The 20399-nt window shown below is 40.2% G+C and overlaps 1 protein-coding gene across 3 annotated transcripts in view; it reads left to right on the top strand.

Annotated features, from left to right (window-relative positions):
• LOC117403996 (extracellular matrix organizing protein FRAS1-like) overlaps positions 1–20399 on the top strand; it is a 111677-nt gene that overhangs the window by 67978 nt on the left and 23300 nt on the right. The window contains exons 24-40 of one of the 3 annotated variants that reach the window (XM_034925212.2): positions 78–218; positions 352–492; positions 760–900; positions 1000–1270; positions 1771–1855; positions 7305–7625; positions 12567–12726; positions 13168–13346; positions 14260–14379; positions 14794–14908; positions 15194–15331; positions 15820–15852; positions 17375–17506; positions 17800–17925; positions 18299–18546; positions 19694–19845; positions 20226–20388. In XM_034925212.2, the coding sequence (XP_034781103.2) occupies positions 78–218; positions 352–492; positions 760–900; positions 1000–1270; positions 1771–1855; positions 7305–7625; positions 12567–12726; positions 13168–13346; positions 14260–14379; positions 14794–14908; positions 15194–15331; positions 15820–15852; positions 17375–17506; positions 17800–17925; positions 18299–18546; positions 19694–19845; positions 20226–20388 (2666 nt within the window). The remainder of the gene's footprint in view (positions 1–77; positions 219–351; positions 493–759; positions 901–999; positions 1271–1770; positions 1856–7304; positions 7626–12566; positions 12727–13167; positions 13347–14259; positions 14380–14793; positions 14909–15193; positions 15332–15819; positions 15853–17374; positions 17507–17799; positions 17926–18298; positions 18547–19693; positions 19846–20225; positions 20389–20399) is intronic. The other 2 variants (XM_059004022.1, XM_059004074.1) reach the window with 2 other exon arrangements.

Genomic DNA, 20399 nt, shown 5'->3' with positions numbered 1-20399 from the left:
CTTTCTCCATTAAGTTCTCTTGCTGTAGAAATAAAACCTCCTCAACTCTTGTTTGGTGTATTTCCATTTCTTTTCAGAGTGTGACTGGAGCTGTAATGCCTGTAAGGGCCCCCTTAGCACAGACTGCCTGCAGTGCATGGATGGATATATCCTACAAGATGGCGCTTGTATGGAGCAGTGCTCAGTGGGTTTTTATCAGGAGGGAGACAGATGCCAGAGTTAGTACATGCTAGTTATTATGGATGTTTTTACTGTATATTGATTCACTGTAAAATGTACTGTGTATGGTGCTAGTTGATATGATCATCATTGGCTACATGGGAAAGTCATTATTTATCTTTGTCTTACCAGGATGTGATGAAAATTGCCAGGTGTGTGATGGACTTAATCAGTGTCGGGTGTGTGAACAACCTTACGCTGTGCTGAGGGGACAGTGTGTGCGGGAGTGTGGGAAACAGCATTTCATGGATCCGTCGCTACAGAAATGCACCCGTAAGCACTCTCACTAACTATTTCAGTTATTTGCATACATGTTTGTATAAAATAATATTTTGCTAAACACATGAAACAGGTGGCCCAATTTTCCTTTAAGTTTACTGGTATTTAAATTATTTCAAAAATAATTTCTGAGGAGCATGTGTTAAAAAACCTCTGTCTATCCTGTTTTTTTCAAATTGGAAAACCTTTTTCATGGATATTATTATTATTATTATTATTATTATTATTATTATTATTATTATTATTATTATTATATTGCAGCCTGTTCTTCTGGCTGCCTGGAGTGTGAGAGTGCACAGCAGTGTAAGAGCTGCAACAAGAACTCTTTCCTGAGGAATGGCCGTTGTACTTCTGACTGTGGCCACGGTTTCTATGGCAACACGAAAACCAGAATGTGTGAAGGTGAGTTCGTGTTTTTATTTGTGAATTTGGCCTCTCAGAAAAACCTTCCCAAACTACTGTCAAATAACATTAAACTTACTTATGACTGGTTTCCTGCAGCAAACACCCAAGCACCCGTTCTGCATGTGAATGGATCTTTGATTGTGAAGATTGGTGGAACAAAGCCATTGGACTTTTCTTTCATGAGTGCCCATGATCCCGACTCCAGTGCTGAGAATCTCATGTTCTACCTTGTTCAGCTCCCAGACAATGGGAGGCTGGTGAAGATGGTGAAAGGGAAGGAAGTGCGTTTGAACAGGGATGACACGTTTACTTTCAAAGACCTCAGGGAGCAGGCTGTGCGATTTATCCATGCCAAGGACAAATCTAAGTGAGTTTTATGTGCTGTAATCATGCTATTGATTCTTTGCTCCCACAGTCTCTGTTAAGTAAATGCATGTGAGCTGGATTCCAAAGGGATCTTGGCTTTTCCATGTTTTAAATGTGTATATTATTCAAGAAGAAAGGTGCACCAATCTCAAATAATTTAATACAGTTGATTGATCTACATTGTTGGATTACGTTAATTGGGTTTCGTACATAGCCACCTAAATACACTGTAGATATGAGCAGATTTTCTTTTTTTTATACAACTGAATGACCTCTTAAATAATCAGCCACCTGTCTTAAGAAGCAACAAATGTTTAGACCGTTTGGTAAAAATTAACTAGATAAGCTAATGATATGTGTCACATTATTATACTTTATTTGTTTAGTCTGTCAGGTGATAAGCTTGCAGATTCATCAAGATTAGCTACATCTGTCTTCACAAGTGATAACGTCTTGTATCCAGCAGGCAGCTAATTAATAACTTGGCTTGAATTGTTTCAGGAGTGGTCAGTTCATCCTGAAAGTCAGCGATCAGCAGCTATTCTCCCAGCCGAAACCAATTAATGTCCAGGCAGTGTCTCTGCAGGTAATGTGGGAAATAGCACACTTCCTGAGCTAGTATGGAGTTACAGATACTAAATGTATTGCAGTGTCCTCCCAGACGAGTATTGAGTGTAATAAGCTACACCTGAGCAGTCTGCCAGCGTCTTGTTGCTCTCCTGCAGCATTTACAGCCGGGTCTAACAAAATACAATCCAGGAGGATGCACTGTGAGCAGCCAAGGCTGCACCGATTCAATATGATGAAGCTGCAAGGTTTTGTAATTGTTGTTCAGGGATGTATTGACCATTGCATGATGATTACTGCCATTGTTTTCCTGTTACTCATTGGCGTTTTTTTTGTTTTTTTTTAACTGCCCATCAAGATCAATCAGGACAAGGCGTGTGGGCAGTATGGTTGCTAGCAACGCAAGTCACTTGAAGATCCAGTTTCATAGTTATAGTAATATTGTTTTTTTCATGACATTGCTGGCACATAATAGTCCTCATGCACAGCCCTGCTCTTGAGAAAATACCATAAGAGAATAGGGGACTTGTACAAATGAATACACATAGCTGATGGAATGCTGAAACTTACTACAGCTACTTGTGGGTTTTTTTGTAAGTTAAAGCAGACACAATAACGGTTACAATGCAGAGACTGTGGTTGAGGTGAATTGGCAAGTCAGTAAAATTTTATCTACACAGTTGTTAGTTACCTGCAGTATAATGGTTCTCCATTTTACACAACACCAAATTAAAAAGCGAAGGAGCAAATAAAAGCTTCTTCCCGACCTCAATGGCCTAAGCTAATAGGGTTGGTACAGCTCATTTAAAACTGTAGGCAAATGAACTCAAGAAGGAGCGTGTTGAAGGGAGTCTTCAGGCACCATTGTTTTCATAGTTTTACCACTGATAATAGTTTTACAGTCTAAACAAGGCAGCAATAAAGATAAATATGACCAATCCTTGGCACTGGGATTTAAGCGATCCACTTGAGGTGAATGATAAGCCCTGAAGTATTTAATGTGGTTTGGCAAAGAGAAAGCGAGTTTTAAACAATTTATATTTTGTGTCATCTTGAATTTTTGACTTGAAGATACAGGTCATTTAGCAACAATCTAAGGAAACCTAAAACAGAAGAGGGTGCCCGAAGGATAACGTTTATACATGCAAGGGTGCAAGAATCAAAATTTGACCTATTTTTAATACTGTTTTTTTATATATATATATATATATATATATATATATATATATAAAATGAAAGGCATCAAATTCTATAGTGGGGCCCCCACCTTCACCCCAAAAAGCTTTTCATAATCATACAGTAGCCCCTTGTTAAACAGGACAATAAAATCACACACACACATACATTTATAGTGCTCAATGCATTTTAAGTGTAAATCATTGCGCTGAAATAACACTAATGTGTTTTGGGTAGTTTACACATTACATTATGTAAAAATATAAATCTGCGCAGTAATAAAATCAAATGAATACCTAGCACACTTTCTTTTTACTTTAGACTTCTGGTAACACAAAATAAATCATGCTGCTGCATTGTACACGTTGGGGAAACCAGAAATGCAATAGAAATGTGTTTTCAAGGCTTGTAAGTACACCCTGCCTTTCGTGAAAATTAGGTATTTATTTTTGGGTGTTCGCCTCAAAAATGCATTAAGCACAACTGGCAACACACGAGAAATTGCAACTGTTTAAAATATGCTTTCAAAAGTTTTGAACAAACTGATGCAATTGTAAGTGTCGCAATTGCCGGCAGCTTTCGTACATCTCATTATAGTGTTTTAGAACCCTTATTTGCACTGTGTCCTCCCCTGCTTGTCAGGTATTCGCTGAGCATTTTATATCAAAGCTACGATTAGGGAAAGTATACCAGAGCCGTCGTGAGGGAGAATGAGCGGACAGCATCTGAGGGACATCTCGCTACCGCCATCTAGTGTTGGTGGATCAGCGTGCAACCTCAAGGACCCTGGTGTTAAAGGCATAGAGGGATCTACGACATTAAGTCCGTAGAACCTGGTAAATGCATGCAGGGTAGTCCAGCTAGCCGCTCTACATATATCGGTCAATGAGGCACCTCTGAAGAGGGCCTATGATGTAGCCACACCTCTGGTTCAGTGCGCAGCCACCCTCCCAGGTGGGGGTAGGCCGGCATTAGTATACACAGTCGAAACCGTGTCCACAATCCAATGGGACAGTCGCTGCTTAGAGGGCTTGACCTCGGGTTTGTTCACCATGACAAACGAAGAGCTGGTCAGACTGACACAGCGCTCTCATTCTATTCACATAGCATGTCAATGCCCGAACTGGGCAGAGGGAATTTAATCTCCTATCCGACTCCTCCGTGAAGAGAGGGGGGTGGAAAGCCTCTAGTTCCAATGATTGATTCAAGTGAAACGCTGTAATCACCTTAGGGAAGAAAGCAGGGTTCGTGCGCAACGATACCGTTTCCATCGTCCGAAACGTGCATACAGGAACTGTGCACAGACAGTGCCTATAGCTCACTGACCCGCTTAGCGGAGGTGATAGCTAACAGAAAGGCTGTCTTCATAGAGAGATATTTCAGCTCTATGGTACCTATGGGCTCATACAGGGCCTTAGTGAGAGTCTCCAGTACTACATCTAGACTCCATTCTGGGAAGACGTCCTTTATAGGAGGACGTAACCTCCGAGCACCCTTTAGAAAACGGATCGCCAGTATATGGAGTCGGTGGGAACATGGCAAGTAGCTATGGCTGCTAGTTACACTTTCAACGTAGAGGGGGATTAACCCGCCTCTAGTAGATCTTGCAGAAACAGTAATATAACTGCTATAGCGCAATACACGGGATCATGGCCTCCGGACATGCAGCAGGTTTGAAAATAAATCCATTTATAGGCGTACAACGCTCTTGTGGAAGAAGCCCTAAAGTTCTGCAGTGTACTCACTACTGCGTCTAAGAGCCCTAGGGTGGACAGATGGTCCCATTCAGGGGCCAGACCCACAGTTGGAGTCTGTCTGGTGCCTTTCGCCTGTGAGGAGATCCAGGCGCAGCGTGATCTCCCAGGGTTGGCCCTGCAGCAGCTGGCAGAGGTTCGAAAACCAGGTTCTCCTGGGCCATCTGGGGGCCACCAGGAGAACTGTCGCTTCCTCTCTCCTGACCTTCTCGAGGAAGGCAGGGAGCAGCGGAATAGGCGGGAATGCATATAAAGGCGCTTTGGGCCATTCATGCTCTAAGGTGTCGACGCCTAGTGGACCTCTGCAGCTGCGGAGGGAGAACCACAGGGGGCAATGGGTCGAGTCTGCCATGGCAAAGAGGTCTTCCCCAAAGCGTTCTTGCCATTCTGATGGGTGAGGACCCTCCCTGGAGAGGAGGTCTGCCGCCCAGTTCACCACTCCCGGGAGATGTACAGTCCGGAGGGACAGGAGGTGCATGTGTGCCCAGATCAGCAGCCAAAAGGCTATGCAGTGTAGTTGCACTGTGGACCCTGGTTGAAACAGGGCCAGGCAGTTGCGAATAACAGCTACCCTGTCGTCCGACATGTAGGCTCGCATTGTAAGGGAATCCAGCCGGAGACCCAAATAGACCAGTCACAATCGCTGTGTGAGCCACTGCTCCTTCCTGGGACTGGGAACAAATCAGCCAGTCGTCCAGGTAATTCATCACCCTGATGGCATCCATGCACTTTGAAAATGTGCGGGGGGCTAAGGAGAGGCCGAATGGCAGCACAGAGAACTCGAAGACGCTCCCCTGAAAGGCGAAGTGGAAATATTTCCTGTGCGCTGGACGGATAGGAACATGAAAATACGCGTCCTTCAGGTCCACTGTTGCAAACCAGTCGTCCGGCCGGACAGACTGGAGGATGTGGCGATGTGTGACCATCTGGAACCGTTGAGGTGCCTCAGGTCTAGAATGGGGAGGAGGCCGTCGTCCTTTTTTGCCACCAAGAAATACCTCGAGTAGAACCCCTCTCTTTGAGAGATGTGTTCTATGAGACGGATGCACCGAGGTACTGCGGGCGTCGAGGCCTAGACACGGGGGCGCCAAAGCACCGAGCACCAAGTACCGAGAGCAAAGCACCAAGGTACTGGGCTGTGTGTCTGTGTCTGGGCTGCTTGCAGTCACACAACCAGGAGCAGCGCATAGCACAACTGGGTGGAGCATAGCCTGCAGACAGTTACAGTGCAGTCACACAACCAGTGCAGCACGAAGCTTGCAGTGGAGTGGAGCACCCAAGATGGTGTCCGGACCTGTACAGTCACAGACCTGGAGAAGGGAGAAGAACAGACAGAAAAAAAAAGAAAACACACCTGCTCTTTTTTTTTTTTTTTTTACTCACGAACATACCGCTTTATGGATGAGTGGTAATGCGCGCTGTCTGTTCAACAGTAAGGCCAAGGCCTAATGGAGGAAGCAAGCGATTGTCATTTATTTATTTTATTTTTGAACTGCAAGGCAGTAGTACAGAGACACTCAACAGCAAGTTGGTGGGTGTGTGTGTGTGTGTGTGTGTGTGTTTACTGTTAAGTAGTAAAAAACAATAGTAATCGACAGTCTATAGGGGCGCTAGGCCACGCACACCGAGTGGGCGTACCGAGGTCGCCCAGAGCCCTTGAGTCAACAGCGGCTGCAGAGCGAGGCTGGATTCGCTGAAGGGTCGTGTTCTCTCTTCTCTTTTTTTTTTTTTTAAAGCTGCAAAAAGCAGAGGAAAATTATAGAAAGGAAAATGCAGCAAGCTGCAGATGGTAGAAAGCAGACTACAATCACCGAGCGATGTAGGCTGGTGAAGAAAGATATATATATTTTAAACGAAACACAGTTGCGTACCGTTAGGTCAGCCTTCACTTGCCGAGTTTCTGATTCCGGGGAAGTGGCAAGCCTACTTCCAGCAATTAATTGCAAGGGAGCTCACAAAAACTCAAAGAAGGAGATCTAAAGAGCCAATCACAACTGGAAAATGTTAGGTTTATACTCATCTACCTTACCTACCTGTCTGTGAAAGGCAAAAGAGACTGACGTCTCCGCACAGTGACTATTTATTACCTCGGTGAGACCGAGGACATCACTCCATGGAGGGGCCTATCGGCAGCTTTGATATAAAATGCTCAGCGAATACCTGACAAGCAGGCATGTCCCAAAAGTATCATTGGAGGTCATCTTCGAATTGAAAGGGAACTACTGCCGCAAAGCATTCCCTAAAAAGTCTGGTTTGTGACTATTGTGACAGGTGCAACATTTTCAATCAATCAATCAATCAATCAATCAATCTATCAATCTTTATTTTATATAGCGCCTTTCATAGTGGACCACCATCACAAAGTGCTTACGTACATCTACCTCTTAGTCTTTTGCAGTACATGCACCTTAAAAGGAGTTTTAATATAAACCTGGTATGTCTTATCTAGTGGCCATTTGGAATATGTAGGGATTTATGTTAAAAATGAAAACTAAAATAGTTACAGCAACTTTTTTTTTTTTTTTTTTTTTTCTATAGGCTCCATATGTATTGACAAATGAAGCTTTGCTGGTCAACAAAGGAGAAGCTGGTACCATTTCCAGTTTGCTGTTGAAGATTGAAGATGATGACAATCTTCAAGACATTCTGGTCATGGTGCTGGATCCTCCCAAACATGGCCGCCTGGTCCGTCTCCATGGTGACGTGGCTGTGCAGCAGTTCAGGCCGGATGACCTTGAGCGTGGGCAGCTGCAGTACGTTCACGATGGCACTGACAGCCAACAAGACCTGGTGCTTCTGCAGATGAATGACGGTCACAGCTTCCAGAACATTTTACTCCAGATTAAGGTTAATCAAAAGGTAGGAAGCATACACTGTAAACTGCATTGCTGTACAAGAATTTGGGCACACATATTCTCTTTAAAGGACAAGAATGCCCAGTTTAGTGGTCAGTGCCATTCTGATGGCTGAATTACACAGCATAAAAAATACATATATCACAGTTGCTGCAGTATTTACTTTGGGTTTCAGGGTTAACGGTTCTCAGACAAGCCTAGCTGATCAAAGTGAAAGACAGGATATCTTTATTATCCCCTGCAGGGAAATGTATAATCCCAGCAGCAGGGATAGAGCTGAGGCTCCTATTCATATGCCACACCCAATTGTTATCTTTGTCCTGAAAAACAGGGTGTCAGAAGGTACTGTTGAAAGTGTTCTGCTGATTAGTTGGCTTAATGAAACCTGTACAGTATCTTCAGAACAGTACATTGCTTACAAGATGTTATATATGAATATACTGTAGGTCATGGAAAGCTGTGAAGAGACAAGCTGAGCTGATGATTTTGTTTGACATGTGCTTGGTCACGTGCTATTAGGTTCTCTTATAGTTGCTGTTGATGTCATGGTGACCTATTTTTGTCACACCGGCAATGTGTTTTTATGTCCGTGGTGTAGGACATGTATGATACTAAGATAACTTGTTATGAAGTTGTATAGCCAACCTCCCCCTGGTGCCTCGCTAGCATCCAAGGCAGATTTCTTATTTAATGATCAGCTTTCCTCAGTCGCCCGGGGAACCATGACAAGACAGGCCTTGTCTTTCAAGATGTCTAGACAGAAGGAGTCTTTTGGTCTTGGTCCAAACTCTGCCATTGATTCAAATGATATCTTAGCCCCAGGCTTTGTGGACAAGATTTGCACAAGTTCTCTTTGATAGTAATTCTCATATTACATTCCAAATGCTTTTGTGATGGAAAAATGTCTTTATAACACCAACGGAATTAATCACAGGTATCCTTTGAATGGTAATGACATTGTTACATACTAATGTCATTCAAATCCCCCAGAGTTTGCGTGGGGGAATCATCCAAATAAATTGCATTGATAAGCCGGTTACTGATCTCTAAGTGTACTGCCAGGTCAAAATATTTAAGGATTTTTTTTTTTACCTGCAACTTTGGTTATAAGCTATTTTAAAACACCTGTGTTTCGGCACTTACTCAACTTCGATTAAACATTATAATGATTAACTTTAAATAAAGTAATACTGAAGCAGCCAAATAACTCCTTGGTGAAAGCCTTTTGGTGCTCCTCTAGCTCTCTCCCAAGTTAGTTCGGGGGTTGCAGCGGTGAGCCAGGTTGAATAATAATTGGACAATCCAAAATAGGAAGAAAAATTGGAAAATTAATAAAAAAAATATATATATGATTGATTACACTATGTAACACAATTTTTGTTCCTGGGTAGTAAGTGTTATTTCCTAATTGCTTATGCCTCAAAAGTATAGAAAATGGCTATTATTCCCCACAAACTTTGCTTTTGTGACCAGGACAGTGATATTTTGAAATTTACCTATTTCCAATGAGAAAACGGGCGAATTTGTGTCTTTTCGTTCACATAAAGTCAGAAAAAAACAACATATGAATCCAAATTAACATGTATTTATACTAAAGTAATACAAAAATGACTACAAAAGATTTAGAAGTGAGTAGTTTTTCGAGATTTACGATTATACTGTAAATCACTTTCACGAATCAGCCCCCAAATGTAGTCTCTCGTTATACTGTCCTTGGTAGCGGCGTTCAAAGTCCAGTATATCCTGGTGGAAGCGCTCGCCTTGCTCCTCCGAGTACGCTCCCATGTTCTCCTTGAATTTATCAAGATGAGCATCAAGGATATGGACTTTGAGGGACATCCTACAAACCATTGTGCCGTAGTTCTTCACCAGAGTCTCAACCAGCTCCACATAGTTTTCGGCCTTGTGATTGCCCAGGAAGCCCCGAACCACTGCGACAAAGCTGTTCCAAGCCGCTTTCTGCGCTTCTTGGGGAATTCATTGCACTCCAGGATCTTCTTTATCTGTGGTCCGACGAAGACACCGGCTTTGACCTTTGCCTCAGACAGCTTAGGGAAGAAGTCTTGAAGGTGCTTGAAGGCTGCCGACTCCTTATCTAGAGCTCTGACAAATTGTTTCATAAGGCCCAATTTGATGTGCAGTGGTGGCATCAGCATCTTCCGGGGGTCCACCAGTGGCTCCCACTTGACGTTGTTCCTCCCCACAGAGAACTCGGTCCGCTGTGGCCAGTCCCGCCTGTGGTAGTGCGCCTTGGTGTCCCTGCTGTCCCAAAGGCAAAGACAGCAGGGAAACTTGGTAAAACCGCCTTGGAGACCCATCAGGAATGCCACCATTTTGAAGTCTCCTATGACCTTGATGCCATCTCAGAAAAATGCAGATATGTATCCACTTAGGCAGCTGGAACTAAACTGAACTGGTTGGGCTTAAGGCCCCTGTATTTATACTACTATTTATATTACTGGAAAGTTCTAGAAAGTTCTAGAAGTTACTCCAAGTTTACTCAGCACTGAATCTATCTGGAATGTTCTGGAAAATATGTAAATTTCAAAATATCACTGTCCTGGTCACAAAAGCAAAGTTTGTGGGGAATAATAGCCATTTTCTATACTTTTGAGGCATAAGCAATTAGGAAATAACACTTACTACCCAGGAACAAAAATAAAAATAAAAAATTGTTACACGGTGTTATACATGTGAACAGTGACCTTTCTCAACCCTGGGAAACCAGGTGTTCCAGCAATGACCTTCCTTTCAGTTAGTGATTGCATTTAATAATACCTTCAGCAAACTGGCTCTTCTGAAGAGTTTGTGAACAATAGTTGGCCTTTTCTTCCCTGGCAGCCATGATTAATCTGAGATTTAGAATGGCCTTGAGTGATCAAGCCTGTGCTGCACTGCACTTGAACTTTGATGTAGAGCATAAACACACACAAAAGGAATTCCAATGCGCAAAATCACTGTACTGCTGTTTTTTGTTTTATTTGACATCCACAAAAAAAAAAAAAAGTCTTTCTTCTATGACATATCATAAGTTATACACCAATGCTAAAGCTACTGCCTGGAGTTTTTTTACACTACCGGTACATTGTATTCTAAAGGAAGAAAATGATAATCAGGGCATGGAAAGCACAAAGTTTGTCTTGGCTTAGGAGACCCTAAACTATTGTATGGTCCTGGGTGAGAGACCTGGGACACTGAGGTACTTAGTCTTTGTCTTTGAGTGATACTTAGGGTTCTTTTGCACCGTGTGAGTGACATTCCTTAACGGTACTCTTGCCACAACATAACATGCAAGTGCAGACACCGTGGCATCATTATGGTGGTGGAATGTTAGTCACAGCTACTTTACTGATGTTGTGCACTAATTATTGGTACAGTACATGTCAAAGCATGACATGTAATTGTCTAGTGAACAGGCAAAATATAGAAAGGGAAAACTAAACATACAAAAATAACTTTATGGATATCTGAAATATAATACCATTCAGACCAATCTTGATCATGGCTATAGTTCTGGTTCTGGCGGTTCTGGTCGCGTAATCCTGAGGTTCAGGCAAGAATGTACACCTGTGTAAATGTTCTGTATGTGTTCTGATTGGTTCCAAAGCAGCACTGTTTTCTCAGTTCTATGTATGGAAGAATTATCTCCTGTAATTGCACTGGGAAAAATGAAAAAAAAAAATGTTAAAAAGTGAAATGTGATACTTACAGCTCTGGCCAAATGTTTTGCATCATCCTATAGAATTAACTAATTTGCTTCATAAAGTTGAAAGAAACCTGCTGAATAATGTTACATTAACATATTGAATTACGTACCAGTTTGTAGTTTTCCATATACTTAAAGAAAAAATGGAAAAATTTGACATTTCAACTTTGTCTGTTCAAACCCAGAGACTGAGTGTAATTAAAAGCCTGGCAGAATTGCTGAGATATGAAATCTTTAGTACAATGGAAATTGGGCCACCCTTTGGCATACAGTGTGACTATGACCTCACTAATGTGGGGCAGTGTGTATTTTATCAGAACCTCCAAAAACTGAACAACAATGAAGGCTGGGGTCAAAAGTTTAGAAAAAAAGAGAATACAACAAGTATTGAGATTTTAATCATAACTTGCAAAATAAAACCTTTGACAGCCTTCAAATGACAGTTTTGTTCTTCAAATTCCAGCCTCTTTGTCTTCTTCAACAACAGTACTATTATATAGGTGATTCATTCATTTAAACACTAAAAAAAAACAACAAAAAAAACATCTTTGTCTAGTTGTTAAGTGCTTAAGTGCTGAAAGAGACCAATTAGTTTATCATGCTGCTCTTTGACAGTCACAGCTGTGTGGTTTGCATGCATTCCTTAGTACTTCTCTAATCACATGATGTTCTGGACAGGGCTCTGGTCAGGGCTCAATGGCCTTCTGCATGTCAGATTGGTTTGGCTCTTTGCTTCCCCTGCAGAAGCACATTTTACTTCATATTGTGTTTATTTATTTTTTGTGTGACTTGCTCAACTAAGCTGAGACACCCTGATAAACATCTTAGGAATTTGTTTCCTCGAATGTGAGCAATGTTTATCGTATTGCACCTTAGAAAGTGAAGAATGTACACAGTACTACCTGACCCCCAGTTCAGCAGAATGGAATTTCCGCTGTAGTGCTCCACAACGCCTACTGCTATTCAACAGGCCTTTGTGTCAGTGAAGACTGCTGGATAACCTCTATTTACTGTAGAGGAAGTGGGGGTGGGGGGCACATAGAACATTATTGTTTATAGCTGCATTTTTTTTGGTACAGCCTTAAAGTTGTGTAACTCACAGTTATGGTAGCCATTCAACATGAAAATGTATTTTGAAAACATAATGTATCTGTAACACAAATTTCAGTCTAGCATAGCTTGTACACGAATGTAAACCACAAATAAAAAACACTAATTACAAATATTGTATTTGTACAGAATGATAAAGGCCCTCATTTGCTGTCCAACTCATTAGCCTTGGTACCTGAGGGTGGAATGCTCCAAATCACAAGCAAATACTTAAAGGCAGAAGAACGGGGCTCCAGTGACTCTGAGATTATCTACACAATCACTTCCTCCGAAGAAAACCTCAAATTTGGTAATTATGTCACTTGTTTTACAGAAATTAGTTTTTGTTTCATATTTTGAAAATGTAACTTATCAATGTTATATGGCCCAAAAACAATGTGACACTTACAGCTCTGGTCAAATGTTTTGCATCATCCTATAGAATTAACTAATTTGCTTCATAAAGTTGAATGAAACCTGCTGAATAATGTTACATTAACATATTGAATTATGTACCAGTTTGTAGTTTTCCATATACTTAAAGAAAAAATTTAAAAATTTGATATTTCAAAATCTAATTTGAAATACTGTACTTCCGATAGACTTTTGCGATATCATTTTGCAGTTTCTTTGATTACTTGATGTTAAATAAAAGCTCATATGGTTATTTTTTTAAATGATGTCTCAATCCTAAAATTCAAGAAACATCCTTATCAAAATGTTAAGTTCACGCTTCTGTTGCTTTTTCTAGGTGACGTTATCTTGCTGGTGCCGATGCCAGCCGACAGCCCAGCAGACGGTTGGCAGCGTTTGCCTGACGGGAGAGCAGCCGCTGCCACCACCTCATTCACCCAACAGGACGTCAACGATGGCATTGTGTGGTACAGGCATTCCGGCTCAGGGGCTCCGAGTGACACCTTCCAGTTCCAGGTAATGGGTTATATTCAGTATTTTATAAAATGACCAAACAAGACAATAGTGAACAAAAACACAAACCCTGCAGGATGGCTGAATTTGTTTATTTAGAAAGTGAACCAGGAATGATTACTGACTGAGGTCTCATTTCCAGTGAGTTCCTTGATGAATGAGATTTGATTGGACCATATCTCACTAAAGGCTATTAACTAGATTTGACATGGGCAGATCTAAATACTACTGCCCTTTGTAATAATTATGAACATTAGTTTAATGCTTAGTACAATGAAATTACATTGGAAAAGGTTTACAAGTTTGAAAGGAGTCAGTATGTAGACCCGTTGCTGTTTAGGTCATTAAAATACTTTAGACCCCAATGTGTTACGACATTTTGCCAGTTTACAAACCTGTAGGCAAGTTCATTTGGCATTGCTGCCTTTTCAGCTACATCAAGTTGGATTAATGAGAGATGTTGACTCTATTTGACTTGTGACATCTTCCATACTCTGAACTTCATTACTTTAATTACACTCGCTATAAAAATGTGTTCCAAGAATATTGAACTTGCCTGAACCAGAAACTAGTGTTTGTTTCTTTTCTTTAGTTTGTTTTTTTTTTAACACCGAAGGGTTGCATATTATAAGAAGCTGCCAAAATCAATTCAAGTGTATAATCTTCAACTTTCAAAAGATGTCTCAGCAAATAAATATCACACATTATTCCATAGATTAAAAAAAAAATCTAAAAATAAAACTCATAATAAAGTCTGGCATGGCTAATTCCCCCATGAGAAGAAGTATCTCAGTGCAGAAGAAAGGATGGTCAAGTTTTTTACTCGCATGTTCTGCCACTCATCCACATATATTTTGAGTAATGTTGAGAGAATACACATCAGTGCTAACCCATCCCTTTCTTGTGACCTCTCCAGGTATCGACCGGGGGAAAGCCACAGCAAGCACTGAGCGTCAGCCACACGTTCAGGATTGGGGTGATTCCCCAGACACCAGGATTTCCCCAGCTGTCTCCAGGAACAACCCTACAAATAACAGTAAGATTAACATGCCTCCTTTCAGTCTGTTATAACATGAAGAAAAATCAGGACTGATGATAATGAGTGACTTTTAAATTAACTGAAAGGGACTGGACATCAGTGGCTGTTAAAGACAGGCACTGTTCAAAAATCCATTCTTAGGTTACAGTCTGATAAGATCTGTCCATTCAGTACATGTTTACTGTGCATTCAAAATGTGGCATTGATGCATTTCATTATTTAAAAATGTCCCTGCAAAAGCAGGAACCCACTGAAGTTGCTATTGCTTTACGACCCTGTAGAAAACCATACTTCAGCTGCCAGGTTCACATTGACTGTCCAGGGCTTTTATATGTTGTTTAGAAATAAATTAGAAATTTCAATCCCTCGATATGTACTGGAATTGTGTGGGTGTGTTTTTTAAATCTACAGGCTCTTGAAGATCGTGTCACAGTGATTGAACCTGCTGCACTCTCCTTTGTGGACACAGAAACTCCAAGCGAAAAACTTGTCTATAATGTCACCAAACCACTGGCGCAGGGGCAAGGTAAGAGTTTGTCGAGGAGCTACATAGATGATAACTTATGAAAGATACTAATTGTCTCTTAAAAACAGCACTGATTTGAGGCAACTTTACATGTATTAATTGTTTGCTGAATTATTGTATTGTTGTTGTTTTATCACAGAGATGAGAAAATCACAGAGGATGTGTATTTTCAGAAATTAAATGTTTTTTTGTTGATTTTTTTGCACATTGTATAGAGCAATCATGATGGTAATATTAATGAAGAATCAGGTCTCGTGGATGATATTGTTCTGTTGTTTCTTTCAGGTGCTATTGAACACCAGGATAGGCCCTACACCTCAGTTCAGTTTTTCACTCAGGCAGAAATTAATCAGGGCCAGATCCTGTACAGGCCCCCCATGGCCCCCTCCCACCTCCGAGAGCTCTACCTCTATTCATTCACAGGTGAGTGAGACCTGACCTTCAGAAATCACTTACACAAGGACAGTTAGAACGCTTTGTATTTTTTAACATACCAGTACTTTAAGTAAATTGTTTAAATGTTTTTACACGTAATTCAATAATACAATAATAATAAAACAAATAAATAAAAATAAGAAAAGAAAAATACCCTTTTCCTGAAAAATCAAATCTTTGAAATAACATTATTTAATTTATGTAGATTTTATTTATCCCATTAACATTTTAGTTGTACAAGCAGACATGCATTTTAAAAATAACATGTTGAGAACATGTTGAAGAAAATGTTTGTCAGAATGTTGGATTTTGTATGTCCAAGTGTTGTATTGAGATGTTTAATGTCTAACTCCTAGACTAATGTCTGATGTTTTCATGTACGTTTAACTAATGTGGCATTTCAAATAGATTAGCAAAAGGTCATCTTAAATTATATTGAAATTTAGCTTCTTAATAACAACATCTTATTTCTCCAGGTCTACCTGAGTCAGTGAATGTCTATTTGACAGGTATCAGTATAATACTGCACCTCTGGGTTCTGGGTCAATACTTATAGCAACGTTAGCAACTGTCCTCTTTTCAAACCCATTTACTAATAAAAATAATCACTAATAAAAATAATCTCTAAAGAACACCAGTACCCACTTCACTGATTGCTGATCGTTTCCTAATGACTGTCTTTTCTACTTGACTAATGCTAGTATTCTTCATCAAAAGGACTAAACACATTGGCATTGTATAAAACGAAGTAGCTTTGGTTATAATTGGTGAAGCAGTGAGTGTCACATTGGTTTAATGTGGTAACAGGTTGCAATGTCTATATTGGGATCAGAAGCATCTACTTCTTTACCTTGTAAAAAAAAACCAGAAAACCTTCATATTGAATGACACCAGCTTTAAATCCATATTAAATAATAAGACATTTAAACTGTATGGCTGTAGCAGCATATAGTACGATTATTAATCTAACATGAATTTGCACTTTGTAAAGATTCCACTGGGGAAACAGAAAACCACAGAAAATGTATTTACAGTAATACATGTGTCCCCATAGGCATGGAATGATCAGGCTACTTTTGTTCTCAGGTTTACACAGAGCAATATAAATATTCTATTGAGGTAATAGTAAAGGATGTGTCACTTAGACCTTGTACTGCTGCAGGCATGTCATTTTATATGTTGCAGATTTAAAAAGTATGCAACATTTAAAACGCAATGTATGGGTCTCATCAGACATGTGTGTGCCACCAAATAAAAAGCTTTGACATGTGAACCAAAGAAAGGAGCTGAAAAGAAGGCAATGGCGGTGGGCCTCATTTTATGATTTTGAAAGCAGTTTTACTTACTAATGACAAAGAACAGCTGTTGGTAATCTTCCAAAGTATAGTCAATTTATACATACAGTAATAATCATTTCAATAAACGTACCGATTGAGTTAACAAGCTTGTTGGTAAATATACTGAAAACTGTCCTTATAAACCTCCTGTATCAATAATGGAGTGATTCAGTATGTCTTTCTGTGTGTAGTACATTGATCATAGCTCAATCTCCTGCTCTTTACTTCATCACATCCCTACATTCATTCACAAGAAAACTAAGAAAACATTTTAAATGACAGCTATCCCTAATTGTGAAGAACAAAATGTTTAAACAAAATACATTATCCTTGAAGTGAATTATACTGATTTGATTGAGTTATGGGTGCAGCAAGGATGCTAAAACATACAGCATATTTCAAAGATAATCTGTATGAAAACCAAAACTGCATCTAATGTGTACTGTTAGCAGTATGTCAATGACACTACTTTTTCATATAAGGGTATTGGATCTTTTTACTGCGTAATGGCAGAGATACTGTATGTTTCATATGATGAATAAGGGATTCTGCTTTTAACATGTTTTAAATATAATGATGTTGAGGCATTGACAACTATTGCAGGCATTGCCTGATTTATTTATGGTGCTTGTTTAACATGTTGAATCTGTTTAGAAAGCAGTGTTAAAATAACTCCACTTTGATTATGTTTTAGTGTCTGATGGAGAACACACCACTCCAGAAATGGAGTTTACTATTCACTTGCTCGCCAACCATCAGCAGCCGCCTGTCTTCCAAATCTCTGATCCTTCCATTGAGGTTAGCCAGGGTGGCAGAGTACCTGTAGGTAAGACAAAAATATGTCAGGCTTCTTCACTGTAGCAGTCCACTGTTTCAGAAAGAAGCATACATTCCGTTCTCTTTCCCCCCCTGTGAACCCCTCTAAGTGGATATGTGTTGCCATGCTGTACCTCTGAGGTTGTTATAATATATCTATACACTAGTTATAAATAGCTTTGGTAATGTGATCATCAAAGCCTTAAGCTTATGCAGTATATTGATAGAACTGAACATATTGTTCAAACTCAATTTTGGATTTTAGATAAACTGTAACCCTTGGGGTGACTGTTCTTTCCTCAGGTCAACAGCTGGCAGTCAGTGATGCAGATACAGCCCCAGAGGACCTGATCTTTGAGCTAATGGAGGCACCTCAGCACGGCAGCTTGATGAAGTCTGACTATGGCTTCCAGACTCAAATGAGAAGTGGCAAGTTTTCATGTATTTAGTTGATGATACTGTATTTAGTCCTTTACCCCCAGTTATTAAAAAGCAAGCTGTGGGCTAGGTACTTTTTCTTCAATTCAAGCATTCCCAGGTTATTTTATATTTGGTACTTACTTAAAGCTGGTAGATATCTAAACTGTCCCTTTAAAACTGATTGATTTAAAACAACTGTTCAGCTGTTCTCTTTTATTTTCCTTTTTTTTAGAAGACAACATGTCACATCATATTGTACCATGTCTTATGGGCCTACCCTGCATACTTCGGGATTAAGGGCAACAGGCCATTTACAACTTACACTTGCCACGAGCTTTGTATCATCTCCCTGGGTTCTTAATGTTCTCTTAATCTACTGCAGGAGACACCTTCACGTTTGATGATATTTCCCAGAACACCCTTCAGTATTTACACGATGGGGAAACCACAGAAGAGGACAGCATGGAGTTCTCTGTGACTGATGGGGTCACTACAGCAACAACGCAAGTGAGGGTGTTGGTGTCAGTGACTGGGAATGGTGGACCAAAACTGGCTTCTGGCTCTTTGCTTTCGATAGAAGTATCTGAGAAGAGCACCACTGTCATTGGAAGATCTCACATTGCATATGTTGTAAGTGTGTCTTACTGAACTAAACCCTTCAGAAAAACCATTTGGGCTGTTTCAGCCCAGCTCAAAAAGTCTTTAACACATACTGTACCTCACTGACAGTTTTTGGCTAGCCTAGGAATTTTTGAAGCTGTATGGTTTCCCTGAGTTATTCAAAGGCTGCTTCATCATGATTTTGGGAGTTACCACTCTTGGACATTTACAAGCTTGGCTAAAGTGTTTGGTCAAGCCTGGACTAATTGTTTGCATTATTTGGAAACAATGCTGTGTTTCTGGAAGGGGAATCCACCCACTAATCACATATGTAACCAAACTGTTCCTTTAAATATTATTTATTTATTTCTTAGCAGATGCCCTTATCTAGGGCGACTTACAATTATTACAAGGTATCACATTATTTCACATTATACAGATATCACATTATTTTTTTTACATACAATTACACATCTAGGTAAAGTACCTTGCTCAAGGGTACAGCAGCAGTGTCCCCCTTCTGGGATTGAACCCACGACCCTCCGGTCAAGAGTCAGAGCCCTACCCACTACTCCACACTGCTGCCCATAAATAGCCCTCTCGTCTACACCACCTTGTCGTTTCTTTGTTTGGTCCTCCTCCTCTCCTGCTTCCACCTTGCAGCACACCTTGACTATGAGGAAGGTTGCCCAGAGAGCCACTTATCCTGCCTGCTAGCATTAGTTATCGTTCAATCTCTATACATTACATCATAGTTCAGCCAGCGTATAGGGGTGGCTATCGAGCTCCAGTGGACAAGGCCATGGGTCAAATTATATTATGTTTCGTTATGGGCATGATCATTTGTCAAATACAATAAAGAATTGTTAATTTCAAATCTTGTGGATGTCTCCTTTCTGAAATTCTGAGGCCCTTGACTAAATACCCTTAGTTACCAGTCCTGACAGATACAGCTCTTGACCAGCATTGATTGATGGACTAACCTCTGTCTAATAGCAATACAACCTCATAAAAACTTCATAAGCATGTCAGGTCATAGTTATGTGAATCAGCCATCTAAATTTCTATACTACATATAATCATATGCCGTTTAACTTTAATGCTATCTGGTAAGGTTACATATTACAGTGTGTTTCGGTACAGCTTTAAATGTTTTAATTGTTTGCATTGTTTTCAGGATAACAACTCTCCAGATGACAAGATAAGGATTCAATTGATTTCTTTACCCATGTACGGGATGCTCACAATGACAGAATCTAGCCAGATAAATGAAGAACTTTCTGAGTTTTCATCGTTTACCATGGAGGACATTAATCGCCAAAGAATAAGGTAACAAATGCTAAGGTAGAAAGTTAGCTTTCCAGAGAAATGCTTTAATAAGACAGTTTCATTAAAACCATAAAACACCACTGATGTAAAATAACAGTAATTAGAGTATTTAATGAGCTTTGCATGTCCCCATACTGAATGTACCGTCAATATATCTCCCTTATTAAGAACGTTATCCGTATTTGGTAGTGAAAATTAGTTTTGACTTTCAAATCAATCTGCAAAATTCCTGCAAAAAAAAGAATTATGACTTACTGGGTCAATAAATCACAATGTTGTAAGGAATCTTCTTTTTATGATTACCATATTCAGACATCAGAAATGATGTGTTGCTCAATGTACTCTAAGGGAATTTGAATGTAAACTTTCCATCCTAACAGCTACACCACTTCTTTTGAGACTGGTAGTCAACCTGTCACTGATATCTTTCACTTTGTTGTCTACGACGCTGACAACAATCACCTTGACAACCAAATGTGCACCATCACTATAAAGTCCGTCCAGCAGCAGCCTCCAGTTGCCACAGTCAGCAGTGGAATCACGGTACGTTATAG

This window comes from Acipenser ruthenus, chromosome 1 (genome assembly GCF_902713425.1).
Source record: "Acipenser ruthenus chromosome 1, fAciRut3.2 maternal haplotype, whole genome shotgun sequence".
Taxonomy (NCBI): Eukaryota; Metazoa; Chordata; class Actinopteri; order Acipenseriformes; family Acipenseridae; genus Acipenser; species Acipenser ruthenus.
The sequence above is the reverse complement of the archived record's forward strand: the minus strand, read 5'-3'. Positions and strand labels throughout refer to the sequence as shown.